The sequence below is a fragment of the Podarcis muralis genome, chromosome 18, assembly GCF_964188315.1.
Source record: "Podarcis muralis chromosome 18, rPodMur119.hap1.1, whole genome shotgun sequence".
NCBI classification, from domain to species: Eukaryota; Metazoa; Chordata; class Lepidosauria; order Squamata; family Lacertidae; genus Podarcis; species Podarcis muralis.
In genome coordinates, this window is record NC_135672.1 from 4,799,076 (window position 1) to 4,825,615 (window position 26,540).

At 48.2% G+C, this 26,540-nt stretch overlaps 2 protein-coding genes across 4 annotated transcripts in view; both read left to right on the forward strand.

The window, feature by feature from the left end:
- The first annotated feature begins 470 nt into the window (after nt 1-470).
- Nucleotides 471-14,056, forward strand: BABAM1 (BRISC and BRCA1 A complex member 1). Of its 2 annotated transcripts, none has more exons than XM_077922070.1 (9): nt 471-619; nt 4,592-4,923; nt 5,221-5,279; nt 5,865-5,985; nt 9,182-9,260; nt 9,406-9,433; nt 9,791-9,920; nt 11,920-12,006; nt 13,493-14,056. In XM_077922070.1, exons 2-9 carry the CDS (start codon nt 4,645-4,647, stop codon nt 13,691-13,693), a joined length of 984 nt encoding a protein of 327 aa, XP_077778196.1. In that variant the 5' UTR covers nt 471-619; nt 4,592-4,644; the 3' UTR covers nt 13,694-14,056. The 2 variants fall into 2 exon arrangements, with proteins under 2 accessions (XP_077778196.1, XP_028569330.1); XM_028713497.2 differs by having other exon boundaries at nt 9,409-9,433.
- A 153-nt stretch (nt 14,057-14,209) lies between these two features.
- Nucleotides 14,210-26,540, forward strand: part of USHBP1 (USH1 protein network component harmonin binding protein 1) — a 31,676-nt gene continuing 19,345 nt past the window's right edge. For both annotated transcript variants that reach the window (XM_077922069.1, XM_028713970.2), the window contains exons 1-5: nt 14,210-15,297; nt 18,201-18,349; nt 19,255-19,376; nt 20,794-20,912; nt 26,155-26,406. In XM_077922069.1, the coding sequence (XP_077778195.1) occupies nt 15,289-15,297; nt 18,201-18,349; nt 19,255-19,376; nt 20,794-20,912; nt 26,155-26,406 (651 nt within the window). In that variant the 5' untranslated portion in view covers nt 14,210-15,288. The remainder of the gene's footprint in view (nt 15,298-18,200; nt 18,350-19,254; nt 19,377-20,793; nt 20,913-26,154; nt 26,407-26,540) is intronic.

Consider the following 26,540-nt stretch of genomic DNA (forward strand, 5'->3'; position numbering starts at 1 on the left):
ATTCCTACAGCCTATTATATTCTAAATCCCATTTATTTAATTATAACTTAATCCTAGGTCTATTTATTTCTTTCAATTAATTTCTAATTTTTTATATTACAATATTTATTCAAATAGGCCTTAAATTTCCTCCAGTCCTCTTGAAACTCCTCTTCTTTCTGGTCTCGGATTCTTGCAGTCAGGTCAGCTAGCTCCGAAAAGTCCATCATCTTCACCTGCCAATCTTCCACTGTTGGTAGTCCTTGTGTTCATTATCCACCCTCTCTACTTTATTTCCTGATTGCATCGACATCCTTTTCTATGCCAGCCTTCTTTATATCTACTTCAACCAAGTTGCATTCCAGCTTTCTGGAAGGGAAACAAGCAAAAAAAACCAATCTATTGCAGAATTGCGTCTTCCAACAAACAGAGCTTCTCTTTTGCAAGACGTTTGGAAGCGAGAACTACAAATCCCGGCATCCATTGCGAGGAGAGGGGCATCCATATGGTTCTTCCCTTCCCTACACTTCCGGTCTGGTTTGCAAGGAGTCTTAATTTCGCAGCTGGGTTGTTTTGTCTGTTTCTGGGAGCGATCACTGGTTTTACAGGTTGCTTTGCGTTTGGAACAAAAGGGGTCGAGGTAGGTGGTTTTCCAGGAAAAGGGAGAGGTCATTTATGGGATGCAATATAATTGCTTTGGATGGGAGGGTAAAGGATGTTAAGCGGATAATATTTGGTACAAAACCTCCTTTTTGTGCAGTATTTGGAAAGCTCAGCTGTTATGGGGAGGGGGAGCAGCTGCCAAGCCCTGCAAAGGTAATTCATATAAGTTTATTCTTCTGGTTGCAAAGGAAAATAAGAAAGATGGTGACCCTATGAGTTGTGCAACCAATTTCAGTTTTTGTGTGTGTGTGTGTGTCAAGTTGTCATGATTTTTGCAAATCTCTCTCTTGGCTTTGCAAACTGCACCAAGCTATCATGCTAGCTGAATGATAAAAGCCCGGATCAGAGCATGAAAGCCTAGCTCTTGCAAGGGACATTGTTTTCAACGCTGCAGCTCTGTTCTTGCAGAGCTTGGTCTTGCCAGGAGCAACAGACAACCGAGTGACGAAATGGATATGATATGTGGTAGAATCAGAGATAAAGCAAGTTAACTGTACTGTACATAAGAGTAGACCATCTCTTGCTCCATGAACTTATCTGATCTGCTTTTAAAGCCGTAAATGGTCCTGCAGCAGGGAGTTCCATATGTCATCACCAACCTTTATTACGGTCCAGAGACCCAACAAATCGTTACAAAGCAATACACAATTCATACAGCCTACCTCCAGGTTAAACAAGCATTTTGTTCAGAATATACGGATCATTGGTTCTTGAGACCACCAATAAAAACTTTGCCACTGCTAATGTTCTAGCATTTGTCCGGTACTCCAATAGGAACCTGACATAGTGAGCCTCTGATTTTCTCAGGAAAGGTACCAGCAAGGGTAATATCAGTTCAGCCCTGGCTTGCTCATATTTTGCACAGTGCAGCAAAATATGTTTTATGGAATCGATGTCTTGAGCACACGAGCAAAGTCTGTCCTGGTAGGGAACTCCTCTCAACCTGCCATCCAACACTGCAGAGGGATAGACGTTTAGTCTGGCTTTGGTGAAAAGCCTTCGATAATTTGGTACTGTCAGGTTTTTAATGTAAGATGTTAACTTAAAGACATGCCCGTATTGTACTCCTACTGCCAGCGGACTACAGACTGCGTGTGATTGAGATCGCAAGTCACTGTGTGCATAAGTTAATTTTGCATTGCTCCAAGAAGGACTTTACCAGATCCACCACAATTCTTTTGCCTGTTGGTTTTCCTTCTACTTTTTACAATTCGTACATAATCAAGAAGTTACACTGAGTTTCAAACAGACAGCCCAGCAACATCACCTTGTTTACAATTCCTAAGCAAAATGTAAACTGTCTCAAATTTATATTGCGGATACATCTTACTATTTTGACTGAAGAAAACCTATTGGGATGGACAACATAAATGTTATCGCTGTAGAAAAGCTTGAACTCATTTCGGTTCTGAAAATCACACATTGTAAGGATAATTTGGGAAAGGGTGTTTTTCATGCTATTAAACTGATAATTGACTGCTGTGTATTCTCTGCCACATACCTCTTGAGTAACAATTTCTGGGAGTTTTAATTCAAGAGAGTTTTTGCACTCAGGACGTGACATCCGATGCCCTTTTAAATGTACTGTGGGAAGGGAGATTTGTTTGTTTGTTTATTATTGTTATTATTTCTATTTATTGTGATTTATTGCATCTGTATACCGGCCATATACCCGCAGGTCTCAGGGCATAACAGCATAACATTACCATGTAAAAAACACAAAATACATACAGTGGTACCCCGCAAGACGAACGCCTCGCAAGACGGAAAACCCTCTAGACGAAAGGGTTTTCCGTTTTGGAGACGCTTCGCAAAACGAATTTCCCTATGGGCTTGCCTCGCAAGACGACAGCCCATAGGGAAATCTCCGGGACAGCGGGGAAGCGCGTCTTCCCCACTGTCCTCGGACCTCCTCCCGCCGCCAGGCTTCGGAAGGCTGCTCCGAAGCCTGGCAGGGGGGCGGAGAGGTTTTTAAAAAACCCCGGGACAGCGGGGGACTTCTCCGCTGTCCAGGGCGATTTTAAAACGCTGCCGTCCCGGGGGAGCAAAGTCTTTCGCCCCTCGCCCGCCTTCAGAAGAGGTCCTGGACCTCTTCTGAAGGCGGGCGGGGGGCGAAAGACTTTGCTCCCGCCTGCCTGCCTTCCCGGGAGAGCGGAGAACGCTCAGCTCTCCCCGACGGCTTTTGAAGGCAGGCGGGGGGGGGGGGGGAGCAAAGACTTTTGCCTCCCGCCCGCCTTCAGAAGAGGTCCTGGACCTCTTCTGAAGGCGGGCGGGGGGCGAAAGACTTTGCTCCCGCCTGCCTGCCTTCCCGGGAGAGCGGAGAACGCTCAGCTCTCCCCGACGGCTTTTGAAGGCAGGCGGGGGGGGGGGAGCAAAGACTTTTGCCCCCCGCCCGCCTTCAGAAGAGGTCCTGGACCTCTTCTGAAGGCGGGCGGGGGGCGAAAGACTTTGCTCCCGCCTGCCTGCCTTCCCGGGAGAGCGGAGAACGCTCAGCTCTCCCCGACGGCTTTTGAAGGCAGGCGGGGGGGGGGGGAGCAAAGACTTTCGCCCCCCGCCCGCCTTCAGAAGAGGTCCTGGACCTCTTCTGAAGGCTGGCAGGGGGCAAAAGTCTTTGTCCCCCCTGCCTGCCTTCCCAGGGGCTTTTAAATCGCCCCGGACAGCGGAGAAGTCCTCCGCTGTCCGGGGCGATTTTAAAATGCTGCCGTGGGGGGGGGGGAGCAAAGACTTTCTCCCCCCCCCCCAGCCTTCAGAAGAGGTCGGGGGACAGATTGTCCCCGGACCTGGTCTGAAGTCGGTTTCCATAGGAACGCATTAATTGATTTTCAATGCATTCCTATGGGAAACCGTGCATCGCAAGACGAAAAACTCGCAAGAAGAAAAAACTTGCGGAACGAATTAATTTCGTCTTGCGAGGCACCACTGTAATAAAAAACAAGAATGTTGGATTGTTTGTTTCTTTCCGTTCTTATTTTTATTTTATATTTTGTGGTTTTTACATAGTAATGTTATGTTGTGACCTGCCCTAAAATATTGTTATTATTAGGCCATGGTGAAACAGGAGGCTGGATTAGACACGGCCCCTTTGGCTTGATGCAGCAGCCAGGCTTTTCTTGTGTCCTTATGGAACCTCCAGGTCCAGTGGCAGTCTATCTGGATTCCTAGTTTCCTAGGGGCATTTGGCCACTGTGAGGACAGGAGGCCCTTTGGCCCGATGTCCATATGCTCCTGATCAGGACTCCCCCTATTCTGTTTTTTTTTTTTAAAAAAGATATTTATTAAAGTTTTCAAAATGTTACAAAAAGAAAAAGAAAAAATACAAAGTAAAAACAGTTAAAAACAATTCAATCTTTCCGTATCTTATCTTTCATTTGCTTGTTCCCCAGACCTCCTCACAGCTCCCTTTTTTGTATTCCAGTTCAATTAGTTGGTTCAGCAAATCCTTTCCCTCTTTGTTTTTATCCTAATCTTTAATCGTAATATATTATAACTTTAGATTATCACCTGTTAACAATCCATTTTTGCACATTCCTTTATAACATTACTGCTAAAAACCACTTAACTTCAATCCAACATCATTCTAACATTCATTAATTTTGCAGTATTTCTATAGATAGTCTTTAAATTTCTTCCAATCTTCTTCCACCGACTCTTCTCCCTGGTCTCAGATTCTGCCAGTCATTTCCGCCAGTTCCATATAGTCCATCACCTTCATCTGCCATTCTTCCAGGGTAGGTAAATCTTGTGTCTTCCAATACTTTGCAATAAGTACTCTCACTGCTGTTGTAGCATACATAAAGAAAGTTTTATCCTTCTTTGGCACCAATTGGCCGACCATGCCCAGGAGAAAGGCCTCTGGTTTCTTCAGGAAGGACTCCCCCTATTCTGGATCCGTTGCCCCCCGCAATGGAACTGTCACCCCCAAAACCGTGTTGCTTTCTTCCCTTTCCAGGAAGGCCTTCCGGAACAGCAAACCTGGACTCCCCTCTTGACCGTGGGGCCCTGATGGACACCTCGGAGCCCAGCAGTGCGACGGAGGAGGAGGAGGAGAAGGTGACGGCCGAGCAGCGCCCCAGGACCCGCTCCAACCCCGAGGGCGCCGAAGACCGGACCCTGAGCGCCCAGGCGAGCGTGGGCAGCCGCAGCGAGGGGGAAGGGGAGGCGGCCAGCACGGGGGACAGCCCCCAGAGCGCCACGGCCACCAATGGGAAAGGCTGGCCCCCCACAGTCCCGCCCACCGAGTTCCAGGTCAGGACGCCACGGGTCAACTGCCCGGAAAAAGTGGTGAGTAACTTATTCTGCCCTCGACTTTTCCGGGACAGCCCCAGCTTGGTCCCATGAGCTCATCCTAGAAGAGGCGGTTTTAGAGATTTGTTGGACAGTTTGGGATAGCTCAGTTGGTAGAGCATGAGACTCTTGATCTCAGGGTCGTGGGTTTGAGTCCCGCGTTGGGCATTGCACGGGGTTGGGATGGATGACCCTCGGGGTCCCTTCCAACTCTACAATTCTATTGTCCTATGGAACATGACCGTGATATTCTCTCTCTCTCTCTCTCTCTCTCTCTCTCTCTCTCTCTCTCAGATCATCTGCCTTGACCTCTCGGAGGAAATGTCCCACTCGAAACTGGAGTCGTTCAACGGGTGAGTGGCCTTTCCCCTTCTGGCCGGCCGACATTTTTCTGTTGTGGAACTACAATGTTTTCCCCTGTTTTTTAATGTTTTATTCTGTTTTTAATCTGTTGGGAGTTGCCCAAAGTGGCTGGGGAAACCCAGCCGGATGGGCGGGATATAAATAAGAAATTATTATTAATATTATTGTTTCTGTTTCACATTGTGAGGGAAGTTCTTTTTTTAAAAAGTTTTTTTTATTTTCAATTTTAACATATCAAAATATCAAAATATCTCATATTCATTATTTTCCCCCTTCCCTCCCACCTCCCCATCAACCCCTCTCCCCAAGACTTCCCTCAGCTCCTCTCTCTGATTTTTCAACACATATTATTCTCTGCATACTATAAAATGGTATAAATCCTTATATTATCCATCTGCTATGTTAGCAATCAATAAATCTGTGTATGTTTATTCAAAACCTGCCAGGGAGTCCAATTCATTTTGTTGTCTCTTTTAAGTAATTTGTAAAGAGTTCCCATTCTTCTTTGAAGTCACAGTTGTCTTTATCTCGCAATTTATATGTGGGCATATTCTCTCTCTCTGCCTCTCTGAAAGGTCGAAAACCAACGCTCTGAACATCTCCCAGAAGATGATAGAGATGTTCGTCCGGACCAAGCACAAAATCGACAAGAGCCACGAGTTTGCGCTGGTGGTGGTCAACAACGACGTCACCTGGGTACTTTTTGGCTTCTTCTCTCTCTTTTTTCTGACCACCCATCATAGTTGTCAACCGTCCCTTCTTTGGCGGGAAAGTCCCTTATCCCAGCGCCATGTCCCGCTGCTGTCCCTTATTGATGATGTCCCTTAAATTTCCCGGGTTTCAAAGGAAGCAGCTCCTCTCCCTCCCTCCCTGCCGGCCAGGGAGGAGGGAGGCTCCAACTGTGTTGCTTGGCTGCCCAGCCCGCCCCCCTCCGGCCTCCTCTCACCAGCCTTGGCCCCCGGAGCCCCTCCCCGCCAGAACTGGTGGGAGCCTCGGGCCCTTCTGCCGCCATCCTCCTCGCGACGTCTCTGCCTGGGCGTCTCTGCCTGGGGCCTCCCCTCTGCCCGTCACCACCCCTCCTGCTCCCGCTCGGCCGTACTGCAGCTGTGCCGCCGAAGGACCCGAATGAGATGGGCAGCCTGGCATGGTCTATGAATTGATGAGGCGCCTTGAGAGGGGAGCGAGGGCAACCATAGAGAAAGCAGTTCAGAGAGAGGAGGAAGAAGAGGCGGCGGAGGCGCGGGCAGGTGTTCCAAGGGCTACAAGGGAAGGACCGCAAGCGCTTCTCCCATAGATTTGTAGTGGTAGACTAGCATAGATGGTCTGACCTACGGGTTTACTTCGGGCGCTATTTCCCCCCGCTTCCTCCCGCCCCACCTGATGGAATTGAGAGCTGCAGATGGAGCACGAGAGAAAAGATACAGAACTGCAGCAGCATCTTCGTAGCTTGGACTTCGTTTTGCGCGAAAAGTGGTCGCTGCTTGTCGTTATTTAATTGCAGTGTTTCATCGGCTGGTGTCTTGAGCAGCAACCTCTGGAAACGAAGGGCTAAAAACCGGCGCTGCTCTCCCAAATTATCTGGTCCCTTTTAACTGGTTGACTAAAATCCCTTATTTTGGCTGCTGGTCCCTTATTTTCAAGGCTGCTGGTCCCTTATTTTCAAATCTGTAAGTTGACAGCTATGCCACCCATTTGACTGCAGACTTCTCAGGGTTGCAGTTTTTATTGCCCCCTTCCCCAACTGTGGCAGCTTCTGATCTGCCCCCTCACATTTCGCACGACGGTTGTGTTTCTTTGCCCAAGCCCTTTAGCCCTGGAATTGGAGGAGATGCTAGAATCGTAGAATTGTAGAGCTGGAAGAGACCCCTAAGGGTCATCAAGTCGAACCCGCGGCAAGGCAGGAATCTTTCGCCTGACGTGGGGCTACGTTATCGGCAATTATATGAGACGTCTAAAGAAGACAACAAGAAAGGATTTAGTTACACCATTTCTGGATTTCTAAAGGAAGTTGTAGAAGGGAAAGTGAAGTTGCTGAAAGGTGCATATAGTATTCTGCTAGAATGGGAAACAAAAGATGAGGAGGTGAAATGGGTCATGATCAAATGGGCGCAAGATATAGGACATAACACGCAATTCGAAGTTTGGGAAAAACTGTGGAAAACAGACTTAAAATTTACAGATTGTTCTCTTCTGAAAGAAAATTACATGAAAATGATGTATAGATGGTATATAACACCAGTAAGGTAAAGGTAAAGGGACCCCTGACCATTAGGTCAAGTTATAACCGACTCTGGGGTTGCGGCGCTCATCTCGCTTTACTGGCCAAGGGAGCCGGCGTACAGCTTCTGGGTCATGTGGCCAGCATGACTAAGCCGCTTCTGGCGAACCAGAGCAGCGCACAGAAACACAGTTTACCTTCCCGCCAGAGTGGTACCTATTTATCTACTTGCACTTTGACGTGCTTTGAACTGCTAGGTTGGCAGGAGCAGGGACCGAGCAACGGGAGCTCATCCTGTCGAAGGGATTCGAACCCACACCGCCACCCGCGTCCCTATAACACCAGTACAGATAGCAAAAATGTATAAAACTGTGTCAAACATATGTTGGAGATGTAAAGAAAAGGAAGGGACCTTTTACCATATGTGGTGGGAATGCAGGGAAATTAAAAAAAATTGGGAAATGATATACAATGAGTTGAAGAAAATATTTAAAATAACATTTGTAAAAAGAGCTATCTCATGTTTTCCACTCCATCCCCTCGGACAATCTGGATGCCCTTTCCCACCTTCTCAACCTCCTTTTTTTTCCTTTCGGGGTGGTAAACTGTGGGTTAAACCACTGAGCCTTGGGCTTGCTGATCAGAAAGTTGGTGGTTCGAATCCCCACGACAGGGTGAGCTCCCGTTGCTTGGTCCCTGCTCTTGCCAACCTAGCAGTTCGGAAGCACGTCAAAGTGCAAGTAGATAAATAGGTACCACTCTGGCGGGAAGGTAAATGGTGTTTCCGTGCGCTGCTCTGGTTCGCCAGAAGCGGCTTAGTCATGCTGGCCACATGACCCAGAAGCTGCACGCCGCTCCCTTGGCCAATAAGGCGAGATGAGCACCGCAACCCCAAAGTCAGCCATGACTGGACCTAATGGTCGGGGGTCCCTTTACCTTTAATAACCTTCCTACTTGTATCTTTTCCTTTGTCTTGTGATGCTCAAGGAGTTCAGGGATACTTTAAAAAAACAATTTTATAAGTTGTGTGCCCTTCTTTCTCAGTTTGATCCTTTTACATGATTGCATGTTTTTGGTGGTATTTTGTGCATTGTGGGTCCTGCTATTATTTTTATTGATTACAGTTTAATAATCCTTTATTGTAATTGCAAGGTGTAAACTGCTTAATTATTACCATATTTTTCTCTCTATAAGACGCACCAGACCACAAGACGCACCTAGTTTTTGGAGGAGGAAAACAAGAAAAAATAATATTTTGAATCTCAGAAGCCAGAACAGCAAGAGGGATTGCTGCGCAGTGAAAGCAGCAATCCCTCTTGCTGTTCTGCCTTCTGGAATAGCTGCGCAGCCTGCATTCGCTCCAGAAGACGCACACACATTTCCCCTTACTTTTTGGGAGGGAAAAGGTGAACCTTATAGAGCAAAAAATACGGTAACTGCTGATTTTTAATTTTACTGTTGGCTGGTGTATTCTAATAGGTAGCTGAATATTGCTTTATTTCATATAAGCTGTTTAGTTTAAAGTTATGTTTCTATTGCGACTTTTTGTATTGGGTCAGGTTTGCAAACTGACTTGTGTGCAGTAACATAGAGAGGCAGAACACAAATCAAAAGTGAAATGAAATGAAGAGGGATAATCACCTGCTTTCTGGTTTTTTTCCCCTTCCCCACCAGCTCTCTGGATTCACCTCTGATCCTAGAGAAGTTTGCAGCTGTTTGTATGACCTGGAGACAGTGGTGTGCAAGTCCTTCAGTATCCTTCTGGCCATGTGGTGGGTTGGGCTGGATGACCTTTGGGGGTCCCTGATTTATGGGGATTTGGAATCTGGACTGGGAAGGGCAGGATACCAGCTGGGGCAAGAGCACACCTTATCCACCTTAACTCTTCTCCCTCCTTGAAGATCTCGAAGGTCTTTTCAGCCTCATGTAAGTTTCTCCTGGTGGGACGGGCATTGGGTTGTTCCAGGGACGTTTCAGACACAGGGCTTCAGACAAGAAATCCTTTCCCTGGGGCTGCCAGCAGGGACTAGACCCCTGGGACCTTCTGCACTACCGCACTGTGACCCACCCCTTAAAAATAAGGCGCTAGTCCTCATGTTCCTGTGTGAACTGCTGAATCGAGCAGGAAGGATCCCGGTTGCCTTATGCACAGGGGAAGTGGGATTTTCCTGTTGTTCCCTCTAGCTCAGGGGGCGGGCGCTGGGCTTGGGGAGCCTGCAGGAAACCTGCTATCAGTCCAGGTCCCCGGACCAAAATTTCCCTCCTTCTCCCTCATCTACGCAGACAGCAGAAGACAGAACTGCCCGTGACGGAGAATGTGCAGAGCATCCCACCGCCGTACGTGGTCAGGACCATCCTGGTTTATAGCCGGCCAGCTTGCCACCCCCCGGTCACCATCACGGAACAGATGAAGGTGCCTGTTCCTTTTTTCTTTCTTTAAAAATTATTTTTTTTTGTTGCTTAGTCGTTTAGTCATGTCCGCCTCTTCGTGACCCCCTGGACCAGAGCACGCCAGGCACTCCTGTCTTCCACTGCCTCCCCCAGTTTGGTCAAACTCATGCTGGTAGCTTCAAGAACACTGTCCCACCATCTCGTCCTCTGTCGTCCCCTTCTCCTTGGGCCCTCCATCTTTCCCAGCATCAGGGTCCTTTCCAGGGAGTCTTCTCTTCTCATGAGGTGGCCAAAGTCTTGGAGCCTCAGCTTCAGAATCTGTCCTTCCAGTGAGCACTCAGGGCTGATTTCCTTCAGAATGGAGAGGTTTGATCTTCTTGCAGTCCATGGGACTCTCCAGAGTCTCCTCCAGCACCATAATTCAAAAGCTCTCACCTGTGGCTCCTAGAAGCTGCCAGCAGGCGGCAGTGGCTACAGCCCAGGATTGGCTTTGACTGGCTGACTGATCCAGGTGAGGGGAGCTGATGGGCCTCGGACCCTCAGTGAGTTAGGGGCTTCCCCTGCATGCGAAGACCTGCTCTGGTGGATGGAGCGGATGAGACCAAGTGGGCCCAGTGGTCAAGAAGGCAGTTTCTGCCCATGCCATAATTAATAATAATAATAATAATAATAATACATTTTTATTTATACCCTACCCTTCCCGGTTCAGAAACCGGACTCAGGGCGGCTAACAACAAATTTAAAACACTTCATTGATGCAACAAAAAACAGCATAAAATACAGTATAAAACGCAAATAACGATAAATTCAGAATTCAAAAATCAATTTAGGGGGGAAATCCATCCAATAAGCATTAGATCATCACCAGGGCTAGCTGGCTAAGTTAGTCCTATTTGGGACAGCGAGGAGACCAGGAGAGAATTAGCTGTGGGGTCTCAGAGCGGGTGATCTTCATATAAGGAGAGGGAAGAGAAGGGAAATAAAAGATCAGGCTGAATTCAAATTAAAGGCCAGGCGGAATAGCTCTGTCTTACAGGCCCTGCGGAAGGAGGCTAAATCCTGCAGGGCCCTGGTCTCCTGGGACAGAGCATTCCACCAGGTGGGAGCCATCACTGAAAAGGCCCTGGTGGAGGATAGTCTGACTTCCTTAGGGCCTGGGACTTCTAAACTATGGTTGTTCATGGACCTTAAGGTCCTCTGTGGGGCAGACCAGGAGAGGCAGAAGTGAGGGGCAGGTGGGGCTCAACCACCTGGGAAGGGAGCCCATCTAGGAGAAGGAAAGCTCTGGCCCTAATCCTCCGCTGCCTCGTGTGACATCTTCGGGAGAAGAAAAGGCTCAGGAGTAGACCCTTCACAAATCTGGAGTGGAGTCCCTAAGGCGGTTGGACAGCGCCTTGTACGCCGGTTTCTGGCAACTCCTGCAGCCCAGCTGGTGCCAAACGTCTTTGGACCCCATCAGCGAGGTCAAGAGGGGGTGGTGGTCCTGTCGCCTGGGCAGCCCAGGACCTCCAGACACATTGCCCAGGCTTGCTCCCCAGGGAGGTCACTTGGGTACTGTTAGTGCAGCAGTTTGGCTTCACCCTCCGAGGTGCACTCCATTGCATCTTGAGACAGATGGATGTTGCTGTTGTTTAGTCATTCAGTCGTGTTCGACTCTTCGTGACCCCCTGGACCAGAGCACGCCAGGCCCTCCTGTCTTCCACTGCCTCCCGCAGTTTGGTCAAACTCATGCTGGTAGCTTCGAGAACACTGTCCCACCATCTTGCCCTCTGTCGTCCCCTTCTCCTTGCGGCCTCCATCTTTCCCAGCATCAGTGTCTTCTCCAGGGAGTCTTCTCTTCTCCTGATGTGGCCAAAGTCTTGGAGCCTCAGCTTCAGAATCTGTCCTTCCAGTGAGCACTCAGGGCTGATTTCCTTAAGATTTCCTTAAGAAAGAGACAGATGGATGCCAACTAGTAAATTTCGCTGGCATCTATATCATGCGTCATTTGTGACCGTGCTGCTTTTGTCTTTTCCGCACAGAAAATGCTCCAGTGCCCTTATTACTACTTTGACGTGCTCTACATCCACAACGGCTTCGAGGACAAAGAGGAGGAAACCAGCTGGAAGGTAAACAGCATTGCTGGGCCAGGAAGTGGGCAGGGACACTGAGGTTCCCTAGATGTTGCCAGTCATCTCTCAGCAGCCAGCTTGGCCAAGTTCAGGAGCAGATTGCTGGCAAGATCTCACTCCTCTGCTGAGAGAGATGCGCTGATTGTGGCTGCCAGACTAGTGACTGGGAGCAGCCGCCGAGAACATATAACACTGGTCCTAAAGGAGCTTCACTGGCTGCCAGTACTTTTCCGAGCTCCATTCCAAATATTGGTGCAGACCTTTAAAGCCCTAAATGGCCTCAGCCCTGTAGACCAGAAGGAGCGTCTCCACCTCCATCGTTCTGCCAGGACACTGAGGTCCACCTCTGAGGGTCTTCCCTCCCGGCGAGAAAGTTACACGGAACTGGGTAGAGGGCCTTCTCAGTGGTGGCGCCCTCCCTGTAGAACACCCTCCCAGCAGATGTCAAGGAGATAATAAACTATCTGACTTTTAGAAGACATCTGAAGGCAGCCCTGTATGGGAAGTTTGTAATGTTTGATGTTTAATAATAATAATTTATTATTTATACTCTGCCCATCTGGCTGAGTTTCCCCAGCCACTCTGGGCAGCTTCCAATCGAGTGTTAAAAACAATACAGCGTTCAATATTAAAAACTTCCCTAAACAGGGCTGCCTTCAGATGTCTTTTAAAGATAGGATAGCTTCTTATTTCCTTCACATCTGAAGGGAGGGCATTCCACAGGGTGGGTGCCACTACCAAGAAGGCCCTCTGTTTGGTTCTGATATATATATATTCTGAGATATGCTATGAGCAGCCCAGACTGTTCATCATCATCATGGTGGAAACCTTGGAATATGCAGAGACGGCAAAATTGACAGCGCTGATGAAAGATACAAATTTTGAATCTTTCAAAGATGACTAGAAACCCTTGCTAGCCTATATATAAAAAGTTTTCCCCTGTGCGAAGACCGCAGCGGGGTTTGAAGTGTAAGAAAATAGCAGAAAATATTTTTACAAAACATGTTAGAGAGGATGAAATTAGATAAGACAGAATTGTAAAACATAATAATAATAATAATAATAATAATAATAATAATGATGATGTTATTTGTACCCCTGCCCATCTGGGTTGCCCCAGCCACTCTGGGCGGCTTCCAGCATATATGAAAAAATATGAAAAATATGAAAAAATAATGAAACATTAAAAACTTCCCTATACAGGGCTGCCTTCAGATGTCTTCTGTTTCAGAGTTACTTATCTCCTTGACATGCAATTTGGGTTATAAACATCGATGTTGGGTGAGCGGGAAGTTGCAGTTCTGTTGAATTGGAATATAATTGTTGAGTAACAGATGTAGCTTTCTATATGGAAAAAAGAACATTATTAATGCTGCGTTATTATGGGCAACCTAGTCTCGTGGGCGGGGTACAAATAATAAAATTATTGCCTTTATATACCTTTATATATTATATACCTTTGCGGTTCCTCTCTCCTCTCCAGGAGACCTTTGCTTTCTTCAGCAACCTGGACAGCAAAGGCACCAACTACAAGTACGAAGTGTCGCTGACCGGCCCAGCCGTGGAGCTGCACAACTGCATGGCCAAACTCCTTGCCCACCCGCTGCAGAGACCCTTCCAGACCCACGCCTCTTACAGCATGCTGGAGGAAGAGGAGGCGGTGGAGATTGAGGCCGTCGTCTGACTTGGGGGGGGGGGGGAGACGCGGACCTGAAGAACACACACACACACACACACACACTTTGCAAAACATCTGGCAGGCCAGCAAACGTATCTCTGCAGCCCGCCTTCCTCGTGTCCTTAGCATTGTTAGGGATTTAACTCTCTGGGTGTTTCTTCGGTAAATGCAAGCTGTCTGTCAGTTTCTCTCCCCCCCCCCCCAAAGCAGTTGCCAGATATTGCTGGGGGGGGGGGCTGGGGGAACGACTTAGGGGTGTAAGAAGTTGGCTACCTTCCTTTTTCGTGGTCCGTAGTGAAGTGGGCAGAGAGGAAGGGAGAAACAGATGTTGAATGTCAACTGATTAAAAAGGCCTTTCCAATGGTTAAAGCCTCTGGAGATTTATTTGCGTTCTGGGAATTTAAGAGGGGTTCCCCCCCTTATTTCTTTTTGAATAAATTTTATTAGATTTTATAAGGAGAGATACATGCCTCTTCTGGTCCGGGGAGACCAGCAGGAAGGAGAGCTTGTTGCTTCAGGAAGCGGGGACACCTTTGCCTCTTCACATCTCTGCCTCCTGGCCTCCCGCCTCTCCTGCTTCAGCTTCTACCTCTGATTCTGGACTGCTGTCTGCCACACACTCTCCCCGCTCACTAACTGTTATCCCTTCTGTTTCCGACACCACCTCTTCCCAGTCTTCTTCCTCGTCTCTTTCTTCCCACTCAGCATCATCATCCACCCCTCCCGGGCTCTGAGCCTTCTTCCTTTCAGGGTTCCTCAGTTGGTTCCTCCCACCGTTCCTGTACGTCCAACCAGTCCCTGACATCTGTCTTAATGGTTCCTGTTAACCTGGAGACTGAACATTTACATGAAGGTTTCCCCCCAAGCAATCGGAGACTATGCCTGCATGCAGCCAAATTCTCCTCTGTCCTTTTCAGCCCTCTTCTGGTCCTGGGAGATCAGCAGGGAGGGGAGCTTATCGTAGCAGGAGAGGAAGACACCTGCCTGACCCATCTCTGTCTCTTGCCCCCTCTCCCCTACCTCCGAATCTGGGCTGCTCTCTGCCACAGACTCCTCCCACTCACTAAGCCCTGTTACCCTTTCAGCTTCCAACACTCCCTTCCTCCCAGTCTTCTCCTTCCACTCCTCCCTGGGCTCTGAGCCTTCTTCCCTTGGGGGTCCTCCAGCTAGTTCCTCCCGCCGTTCCTCTGCGTCCATCCTGCCTGTGACACGGCTCCAAATCGAGAGGCCTGGAGGGTTACAATTGTCCCTTGAAGCTGAGATTCCTCACTCCTGATTTAGCAAGACAAAGCAGCCTTAGGTCCATTCATTGCCACCCGTTTACTCTGAGCAGGACTGAGTTGCGCGCCACCCCTGGTGGTGGTGGTTGTTTTCCCAATCGCCACCCACCAGTTTGAGACTGGAGCAGAGGAAAAGGAACTTGCCTCCTGCTGCTCCCAGCTCAACTCCTCCCTCTCGCTGAGGACAGGAAACATGTCCAGGCTGTTTGGAGTTTTGAAACAGGAAAGGACGGCTGCCTGCCATTCCGGCTGGACCTGCAAAGAGCAGACTGTTTCTCTCTTGCCACCCTCCAGTTTAGCCAGAGGGCAGGAGAAGCTGGAATGGACAAGGTGAGTGCAGAAGGTTTTGCTTTATATTTGAAGGAGTGTCTCCACCCCCATCGTTCTGCACGGACACTGAGGTCCAGCTCTGAGGGACTTCTGGCAGTTCCCTCACTGTGAGGTTACAGGGAACCAGGCAGGGGGCCTTCTCGGTGGTGGCGCCTGCCCTGCGGAACGCCCTCCCACCAGATGTCAAAGAGAAGAACAACTACCAGACTTTTAGAAGACATCTGAAGGCAGATGTCTGTTTAGGGAAGCTTTTAATGTTTGATGTATTACGGTATTTTAATATTTTGTTGGAGGCCGCCCAGAGTGCGGTATAAATAATAAATTATTATTATTTATAATAATGGGCAGGGTATAAATAATAAATTATTATTATTATTATTATTATTATTATTATTATTATTATTATTACAGTGGTACCTCGGGTTACATACGCTTCAGGTTACAGACTCCGCTAACCCAGAAATAGTACCTCGGGTTAAGAACTTTGCTTCAGGATGAGAACAGAAATTGTGCTCCAGCGGCGCAGCAGCAGCAGGAGGCCCCATTAGCTAAAGTGGTGCTTCGGGTTAAGAACAGTTTCAGGTTAAGAACGGACCTGCGGAACGAATTAAGTTCTTAACCCGAGGTACCACTGTATTATTAATTGTTTTTTGGGGGGGGTTGGGGGTCCTGAGTTTTCTCAGCCCCTTCCTCCTGCCACTGCCACTCTCTTTCCGCAACTTCCTCCGTCGCTTCCCTTCCTGTCCAAGTAAGGAATAGTGCAGGAAGAATCCCAACTACTTGGGAGTAGACCCACCGAAGCAAACAGGGGCCTTAGGCTTTTTTTTCTTGCCATGTCCGCTCATTGCAACGGTCTGTCTCAGACCCTCCATGGGTCCTTATTTTCCAGGGATAATCCTGCATTTACAGAAGCCGTCCCGGTTTCTGATTTGGTCCTGGAATGTCCCACTTTTCCTTAAAAGGTAAAGGTAAAGGGACCCCTGACCATTAGGTCCAGTCGTGGCCGACTCTGGGGTTGCGGCGCTCATCTCGCTTTACTGGCCATGGGAGCCGGCGTACAGCTTCCAGGACATGTGGCCAGCATGACTAAGCCGCTTCTGGCGAACCAGAGCAGCGCACAGATACGCCGTTTACCTTCCCGCTGGAGCGGTACCTATTTATCTACTTGCACTTTGACGTGCTTTCGAACTGCTAGGTTGGCAGGAGCAGGGACTGAACGACAGGAGCTCACCCCGTCGCGGGGATTCGAACCACCAACCTTCTGATTGGAAAGCCCAAGGCTCTGTGGTTTAACCCACAGCACCACCTGCACCCCCCACTTTTACTTAGGACGTCCCTATTTTCATCAAAGAAATGTTGGAGGGTCTGGAGTTACGTGACCCCCCGAGGCAAGGCGATAAGTCACTAGACAAGCTTTAGAAGACATCTGAAGGCAGCCCTGCATAGGGAAGTTTTTCAATGTTTAATGTTTTGTTTTATATATATGGGGAGCTGCCCAGAGCGGCTGGGGAAACCCAGTCAGAGGGGCAGGGTTTAAATAAGAAAATTATTATTATTATTATTGAATAGGATGTCCCTATTTTCATTGGAGAAATGTAGGAGGGCCTGTCCTTGCCGGACCCCACCTGCTCAGGCAACTGACGACAATCCATCCCCTTTCTTTCTTTTTAATGCACTTAAATAGGAAGCCTTTCAAGGCAGGAAGCATTGGCCAGCAGGATGCAAGGCTCCCTTTCCTGTTTTCCACGGGAACAATGGACTTGCTTGTCCCTTCTAAATCTCTCTCGCGCATGAAAGCTCCTTAGCTCACCACAAAAGATCGCTGATCCCGACTAAGGTCTGCAATTGGCCTGACGCCGGCTTGCGAAGGGTCAGTCCATTGTGCTGCTCTCCCCGTTCCGGACCACAAACTCACCGCTGCCCCATAAAAAAGCATTATTCAGAATAGCGGTTTGCACTACACACCAAGGGAGGTAACTGCATGACAAAATGTGACACCGTAACCATGAATTGCACACCGGTTTAAAATCCAGTTAAAACCATGTGGCTTCATTCATTTGACAAAGCAGACAGACTTGATCCAGGGAAACCAGCGTTCAATACGATACAATACGATAATCTTTATTGTCATTGTCCCATACAGAACAATGACATTGAAAAATTCTACATCAGACATTCAAAAACCAACAAGCCTGCTATCCCAGCTATCCCAGCCTGGTTAGCCCCCTAAAAACTCTGATATCCGATAATTAAATACAATATACTCCCATAGAGACTACCTTAAAAAAAAGTAAAGGGACCCCTGACCGTTAGGTCCAGTCGTGGCTGACTCCGGGGTTGCGGCGCTCATCTCGCTTTACTGGCCGAGGGAGCCGGCGTACAGCTTCCGGGTCATGTGGCCAGCAGGACTAAGCCGCTTCTGGCGAACCAGAGCAGCGCACGGAAACGCCGTTTACCTTCCCGCTGGAGCGGTACCTAGTTATCTACTTGCACTTTGACGTGCTTTTGAACCTGCTGGCTGGACAAACATTCCTCCCCATGTGTAAATATGTTCACTCTAGGAATGTTGTACTTGACTGCTGTTGTGTTTCACACCCCACATCTTTGATCGTCCTTGAATCTTCCTTCCAAATTTGCCATCCTCTCCTACCACACTGGAGTGGTGCACTGCAGCCTTTGAGAACCACTCTAACCACTGCACCACGCTGCCTTGTCAGGTCTCTTCTTAAGCTCTTGTAATAATAGACTTACAAGGTAAGGATCTCCCCCACTATATGAACAGGCCTTTCTGGATAAGCGTGGGCTGCACCTGTTGAATTGCAGCCAGACACTGCCCCCACCCCGCAACAGCGCTGACAATATCCTTTCTGATTTTGCTCGCATCCCTGCCATCTGGGAGCCAGGGGGACGAAGACCCTGCAGGCGAGAGGTTTGGGGGTGATGTGCCTGACGAAGGGGCAATCCTCCGCTACGAAGAGAATATCACAGGGCTGTTGGTCACCATTGCCCATCTCCACAGCCGAATTGAGAGCCTGCAGCGGAGCAAGGCCAGGTAAGTTCTCCGGAAAAACAATCTCTCAAAGGACCTGTTGATGGCATTTTACCATTGTACTGTGGAGAGTGCATTAACTTACGGTCTGTGTGTGTGGCTTGGGAGCTGCACTGTCAGGGGAAAACCAATGCTGTCCAAGGTTGTAAAGACTGCGGAGAGAATAATTGGGTGCACTCTTCCCACCTTGGATCAAATCTACGCTTCCAGGTGCCTTAAGAAAGCTGCAGAGACAGCGCAGGACAGTGCGCACCCCGGAAATGATCTCTTTCGGCTTCTGCCTTCTGGAAGAAGGTCCAGGGTTATAAAGACTAGGACTATCCGCCTGAGAAACAGTTTCTATCCAAAGGCGATTTTGGGTTTTAAACGCAGTGTAAGGTAGTCTCCATGGGAGTATATTGTATTTAATTATGGGGTATCAGAGTTTTTAGGGGGCTAACCAGGTTGGGATACCTGGGATAGCAGGCTTGTTGGTTTTTGAATGTCTTATGTAGATTTTTCAATTTCGTTGTTCTGTATGGGACAATGACAATAAAGATTATTGTATTGTCGTAAATCGGGGTACAGGGGGGCAATAATTCTCTCTGGCACAAAAGCCCCCTGCCTTAAAAGGATTCTGCACTCCAGGCTATCCATGGCTACTAGTCATAATGGCTATGTTCAGAGGCAACAATGCTTCCGAATTTCAGTTGTTGGGAATCTGTGGAACTCCTTGCCCCATGAGGCAGTGATGGCCCCTAACCTAGAATCACAGAATTGTAGAGTTGGCAGGCAGCCCATGCGTCATCTGGTCCATGAAATGATGACATTAGACCATTTATAGAATAGGAGAGGGGTTGTAAGAGCAAAAACAGAGGGGTTTTATTTATTTTTTGGTTGGATCTGGACTGAAATGTCCTTCCTTGCAGGGAGGACGACGACCTGTGCTCTGACCTGTGCTCTGAGTACACAGCAAGTCTCCCGCGATGTTCTCTGCCGTTCCCAAATCCAGCTGCAGCCCTGCCTCCTCCGGCAGCCCATTCTGAAAGAGGTAAGGCTTTGCTGAGTCTGTGCAGGACTATGGTCTTTCCTCCAAAGACCAAAGCAGCTTCCTTGTCCTCCTCGTTCTTGAATGAAAAGCTGAACTCACTCTGGGGTTTAAGGAGGGAGCCATTCCCCAGTCTAGAGATGGTAGGAGATTGCAGTCAAATGTATCTGTGCTCGAGTGCTAGTTAGTGCATGAAGGGGTTAAGACCAGAGAGGTCTGTTCCTAGACGCAGCTTAGTCACGCCCCCTTACTTCCAGGAGGGAGGAAGTGAAGCTTCAACTTTTCCCTTTCCTTTTCTCGCCATTCAATTCACCAGGATGGAAGCATCTGAACTGGATGTGGGTCCAAAAAGGAGACGGTGTTGGTGCCAGGGCTGGCATTCTAGGGCTGAGGAGCCACCACCGAGAATGCCCTGACCTTTTCTCCTTACATAATATACTCTGGCAACCGGCAGACTGTTCCTGGACCAGATGCATCCTGGTCCCCCATTTTGGGGTCATGCTCCCATGGCTGTCATCCTTCTATGCATTTGGAGGGTCTCCTTGGCTGGTCGCTGCTTTCCATTTTAAAGGTGCAATAACTTTTTTAAAAATAAAAAAAATCTAATGATGAGAGCTTTATGGAAGAATGGATGCCACAGGAGCGGCAAGGATCCTAATTGCTAAAAACTGGAAAAAAGAAACTGTGCCAACAAATAAGGAATGGCAAGACAAACCGTTAGAGTATATTGAACTGGCTAGATTAACAGAGGCAATTAGAGATCACACTAGACAAGAATTTCAAAAAGCATGGGGAAAATGCAGAGAATACTTCACAAAACAGTGCCCTAAAATACATACCTGGACATGTGGATATTTAAGTTATAGTTAGAAAAATATTAATCATTATTCATAAAGTAAACAGTTTATAAGAAGTAAATAAGGAGGCCAGATACAGGATAAAGGAAGTCTTATATTTGGTTGTTTGTATTGTTGTATGTTATGCTCATTGTATGTTATGTTCACGTTTAATGAGGGTGGATTTGTGTATTGTTATGTTATGTTATGTTGTAAATAAAATTCCGATAAAAATTAAAATTAGAGGAAGAATGGATGCCTTTTTTCGGGCTACTTAAAGAAATATTACAGCATGACGAATTCGTGAGCAGGATTTGAGCTTTGAGCAGCAGAAGTGATTAGATATAATATTGTGGTCATGATTTGATAGATGGAAGAAAGAAGGGGAAGAAACAACAACTCAGTGGAAAACGGGGTGGGAATTCAATAAAAATAAGAAAATACAAGAAAATACGATAAAAATAAGAAAATACAAAATTGCGTTCTGGCTGCATATGTTAAAAATGTTCAAACTTAGTAAAATATAATTGGAAAAAGAATACTTTTTTTAAAACACCCATTCCCTCCTCCTTCCTCTTTTCCAGACGACCTCTTCCTCGATGTCCACAAAGCTGTCACGTCCCTGGAGAACACCGTCTTTGCCCACCGGAGCCGCCTCCCCAGCGCCAAGGCAGAGCTGGAAGGATGCCTGGAGCCCATGAAGGTTGGCAAAGCCACATTCCTCCTCCTCCTGGGGCAGGGGCTGTTTGCCAGCCTGAGGGGTCCACATTCCCTTTCAGGGGAGGGGTGGGAGGGCATCACCAAAGGCCAGCACCCGTTTGGTGTCCCCGAGGGGGCTGAAAGGTTATTGGAAGTTCTTTCTAGTAAGTACCATAATAATTATGGTTATTTGTCAGCAGTTTGCAGAAATCAATTATCTCCAAGTGTGGCAGCCTTGAGTTTACAGGACCGAAGTCAGTGCCATCCAGTTTTGCAGACTCTCTGCAGCCGCCACCTGGGCTTGTCAACAGTTCTGATACTCCCAGTTCAGATATAAACAAACCAAAGCGGCTATCAAATGCTTTTCCAAACCAGCTGTTTTTTTAAGTAATAGCCTTTCCGGGTTGTTGTTGTTGTTTAGTCGTTTAGTCGTGTCCGCCTCTTCGTGACCCCATGGACCAGAGCATGCCAGGCACTCCTGTCTTCCACTGCCTCCCGCAGTTTGGTCAAACTCATGCTGGTAGCTTCAACAACACTATCCAACCATCTCGTCCTCTGCCGTCCCCTTCTCCTTGTGCCCTCCATCTTTCCCAACATCAGGGTTTTTTCCAGGGAGTCTTCTCTTCTCATGAGGTGGCCAAAGTCTTGGAGCCTCAGCTTCAGGATCTGTCCTTCCAGTGAGCACTCAGGGCTGATTTCCTTCAGAATGGATGCGTTTGATCTTCTTGCAGTCCATGGGACTCTCAAGAGTCTCCTCCAGCACCAGAATTCAAAAGCATCCATTCTTCGGTGATCAGCCTTCTTTATGGTCCAGCTCTCACTTCCATACATCACTACTGGGAAAACCATGGCTTTAACTATACGGACCTTTGTCAGCAAGGTGTTGTCTCTACTTTTTAAGATGCTGTCTAGGTTTGTCATTGCTTTTCTCCCAAGGAGCAGGCGTCTTTTAATTTCGTGACTGCTGTCACCATCTGCAGTGATCATGGAGCCCAAGAAAGTAAAATCTCTTACTGCCTCCATTTCTTCCCCTTCTATTTGCCAGGAGGTGATGGGACCAGTGGCCATGATCTTCGTTTTTTTGATGTTGAGCTTCAGACCATATTTTGCGCTCTCCTCTTTCACCCTCAATAAAAGTTACAGATGGGTAGCCGTGTTGGTCTGCCATAGTCAAAACAAAAAAAAATTCCTTCCAGTAGCACCTTAAAGACCAACTAAGTTAGTTCTTGGTATGAGCTTTCGTGTGCATGCACACTTCTTCAGATAGGTATCTGAAGAAGTGTGCATGCACACGAAAGCTCATACCAAGAACTAACTTAGTTGGTCCTCAATAAAAGGTTCTTTAAATCCTCCTCACTTTCTGCCATCAAGGTTGTGTTATCTGCATATCTGAGGTTGTTGATATTTCTTCCGGCAATCTTAATTCCGGCTAGGGATTCATCCAGCCCAGCCTTTCACATGATGAATTCTGCGTATAAGTTAAATAAGCAGGGGGACAATATACAGCCTTGTCGTACTCCTTTCCCAATTTTGAACCAATCAGTTGTTCCATATCCAGTTCTAACTGTAGCTTCTTGTCCCACATAGAGATTTCTCAGGAGACAGATGAGGTGATCAGGCACTCCCATTTCTTTAAGAACTTGCCATAGTTTGCTGTGGTCGACACAGCAATATAACTGGGAATCCAAATTTCAAGAAATGGAACATTAAAGGCTTACCTCCCCCTGGGGCTGTATAATTAATCCACATGTTGATTCAGCAAGCTGGTCAGACTTAGCAAAGTTACCTTCGCTTCTCAATGGCTGCTTGCAGACCTTAAACTACGTCGCTCCACTCCACCATAAATCTGAGGCAAACATCCAAGGTTCTTTGGCGTCTCCAGGCAGAAGAATAGCCTTTGCTGGGTTTCAGGGGCAGCGGCCAAAGGAAGGGGACTATCTCGGGTGTCAACAGTTGCCGTCCAGCCGTTTAGGGTGGCTTCAGCGGGATTTCAAAGGGCTTTCGAAGAGCCTCAAAGGAAGGGAGGATGCTTAAAATGCCGTCCGGCAACTCCCGGAGTCCTTATCTGGCTGGGATATAAGCTTGTTTTCCGGGAGTGTATCTTCCTCACTTCCTCACGTCCCGTTCCTAAGGGACACGGGTGGCGCTGTGGGTAAAAGCCTCAGCGCCTAGGACTTGCCGATCGCATGGTCGGTGGTTCGAATCCCCGCGGCGGGGTGCGCTTCCGTTGCTCGGTCCCAGCGCCTGCCAACCTAGCAGTTCGAAAGCACCCTCGGGTGCAAGTAGATAAATAGGGACTGCTTACCAGCGGGAAGGTAAACGGCGTTCCGTGTGCTGCGCTGGCTCGCCAGATGCAGCTTGTCACGCTGGCCACGTGACCCGGAAGTGTCTGCGGACAGCGCTGGCTCCCGGCCTATAGAGTGAGATGAGCGCACAACCCTAGAGTCTGGCAAGACTGGCCCGTACGGGCAGGGGTACCTTTACCTTTTACCTTATCTTCCTCACTTATTATTTTTTAAAACTTCTACTCACTCTGCTGAGGCTCACAGGAGACTTGCTTCAGGCACCATCTTCTAACCCGCGAGAGTCGAAGTCAACATTCTTCTTAAATTGTGGTGCCCAGAACTGGACACCGTATTCCAGGTGTGGTCTGACCGAGGCAGAACAGAGTGGGACTATGACTTCCCTTGATCTGGACACTAGACTTCTGTGGATGCAGCCTAGAATAGCGTTAGCCATTTTTGCTGCTGCATCACCCTGTGGGCTCATGTTCAGCTTGTGGTCCACCAAGCAGGGGTGGAGGAAGGGGGGTGCGGTGGGTGCGGTCTGCCCCAGGTGTCACCACTGAGGGGGGTGACAAAATGTCGGGTGGCACTCACTGTGGGGCCTGCAGCTTGCCTGAGCCACATGTCTCTCCTGGGAGAGACTTGGCGGCTTGGGTGCGCGCAGGCTCCATGTTGCCCAAAGGGTCCACCTGCTGCCTCCCCCCCCAGCTGTAGGGCAGCTGAGTGAGAGGAGGCAGGCAGACTCTGGAGGCACAAATACAAGATGGGTGACACCTGGCTTGAGAGCAGTACATGTGAAAAGGATCTAGGAGTCTTGGTTGACCACAAACTTGACATGAGCCAACAGTGTGACGCGGCAGCTAAAAAAGCCAATGCAATTCTGGGCTGCATCAATAGGAGTATAGCATCTAGATCAAGGGAAGTAATAGTGCCACTGTATTCTGCTCTGGTCAGACCTCACCTGGAGTACTGTGTCCAGTTCTGGGCACCACAGTTCAAGAAGGACACTGACAAACTGGAACGTGTCCAGAGGAGGGCAACCAAAATGGTCAAAGGCCTGGAAACGATGCCTTATGAGGAACGGCTAAGGGAGCTGGGCATGTTTAGCCTGGAGAAGAGGAGGTTAAGGGGTGATATGATAGCCATGTTCAAATATATAAAAGGATGTCACATAGAGGAGGGAGAAAGGATGTTTTCTGCTGCTCCAGAGAAGCGGACACGGAGCAATGGATCCAAACTACAAGAAAGAAGATTCCACCTCAACATTAGGAAGAACTTCCTGACAGTAAGAGCTGTTTGACAGTGGAATTTGCTGCCAAGGAGTGTGGTGGAGTCTCCTTCTTTGGAGGTCTTTAAGCAGAGGCTTGACAACCATATGTCAGGAGTGCTCTGATGGTGTTTCGTGCTTGGCAGGGGGTTGGACTCGATGGCCCTTGTGGTCTCTTCCAACTCTAGGATTCTATGGAGGCCCCACGGTGCACCCTGCCCTCGCTCCTACCCTATGGGGTGGCTTGCCCCGCCTCTGGGCGCACCACCCCAGGCGGCCGAGCAGTTTCCTCCACTGCTGCCACCAAGACCCCTAGATCCTTTTCACATACCTCTCCTGGTATGCCCCGTGGAGGACCTTCAGGTCCACATATGACAACATTCTGGAGGTCCCAAGTCACAAGGTGGCTTGGTCTCAACTAGGGCCAGGGCCTTTTCAGTACTGGCCCCGACTTGGTGGAACGCTCTGTCACAAGAGACCAGGACCCTGTCACAAGAGTCCAGGATCCTGCAGGACCCTTGCAGGGCCTGCAAGACAGAGCTGTTCCGCCTGGCCTTTGGTTTGGGCTCAGTCTGACCTTTATGTTTCCCTCCTCTTATGGATTTGACTTTTAAAATGATGCTGCATTTTAAATTGCACTTTAACCTGTATTTTAATTTCTTTTTCTTTTTCTTTTTTCCTCCTTATTATGTTTTACTGAAATTTTATTGATGCTAGCCTCCCTGAGCCGGGGAGGGCGGAGTATAAATAATTTATTATTATTATTATTATTATTATTATTATTATTATTATTATTATTATTATTATTATTTACTGCTAGTAAGCCAGCTGCAATTTGTGAGGCTGGTTCTTCCTACCTCAGGGTCTGGAAACCAAGCCAGATGAGGAACGGTTGAGGGAATTGGGGATGTTTAGCTTGGAAAAGAGGAGATATGTGAGCCATCTTCAGCTATCTCGAGGGCTGCCAAATGGAGGCGGGAACAAGCTAGTTTTCTCCTGCCCCGGAGGGTAGGACTCCAACCCATGTCCTCCAGTGACAAAGAAAGGAGATTCCAACCAAACACATAGAAGAACTTTCTGACAGTAAGAGCTTTTCTACCACGGAAAGGAGGCGTTGGGTTATCATTCCTTAGAGGTTTTTAAACAGAAGTTGGATGCTCATCTGTTAGGGATACTTTAGCTGAGATTCCAGCATGGCAGGGGGTTGGACTGGATGACCCTCGGGGGTCCCTTCTCGCTCTACAGTTCTATGCTGTATTCTACATTTCTGAGCACAATTCAAAGTGTTGGTGCTGACCTTGAAAGCCCTAAACTGCCTCGGTCCAGTATACCTGAAGGAGCGTCTCCACCTCCATCGTTCTGTCTGGACACTGAGGTCCAGCGCCGAGGGCCTTCTGGCCGTTCCCTCCCTGCGAGAAGTGAGGTTACAGGGAACCAGGCAGAGGGCCTTCTCGGTGGTGGCGCCCTCCCTGTGAAACGCCCTCCCATTAGATGTCAAAGAGATAAACAACTACCTGACACTTAGAAGAAGTTTTAAATGTGTGACATTTTAATGTATCTTTAATCTTTGTTGGAAGCCGCCCAGAGTGGCTGGGGAAACCCAGCCAGATGGGCGGGGTACAAATAATAAATTATTATTATTATTATTATTATTATTATTATTATTATTATTATTATGCATTCTAATTTCCCAGGGCCTGGAAGAAAGCCTGAGGAGATTCCAAGGAAGCGAGAAAGATCCCTGGCCCCAGCCGGACCCGGAAGCCCAGATGTCTGGAGCAGGGTTCCTGGCAGATGGGATGAGCATCTACGAGAGAGAAATCGCCTTGTACGAAGAGAGGAATGCCGTGCTCCGTGAAGAGCTGGAAGGCAGGGACGGCGAACTCGACAGATCAAAAGCTGCCCTCTGCGCTTACCAGGAAGAGAGGGATAAGCTACAGAGGAAGGTGCGCTCCAGCTTTGAGTTCGTTCCTCCACATTCCCACATCCCTTCGAGAATTCTGTTGTATTTTTATATAACAAGTTAATTTCGACTTTACTACCTATTTCCCTTGACGTTTTGACTTCCCACCCTTGAAGT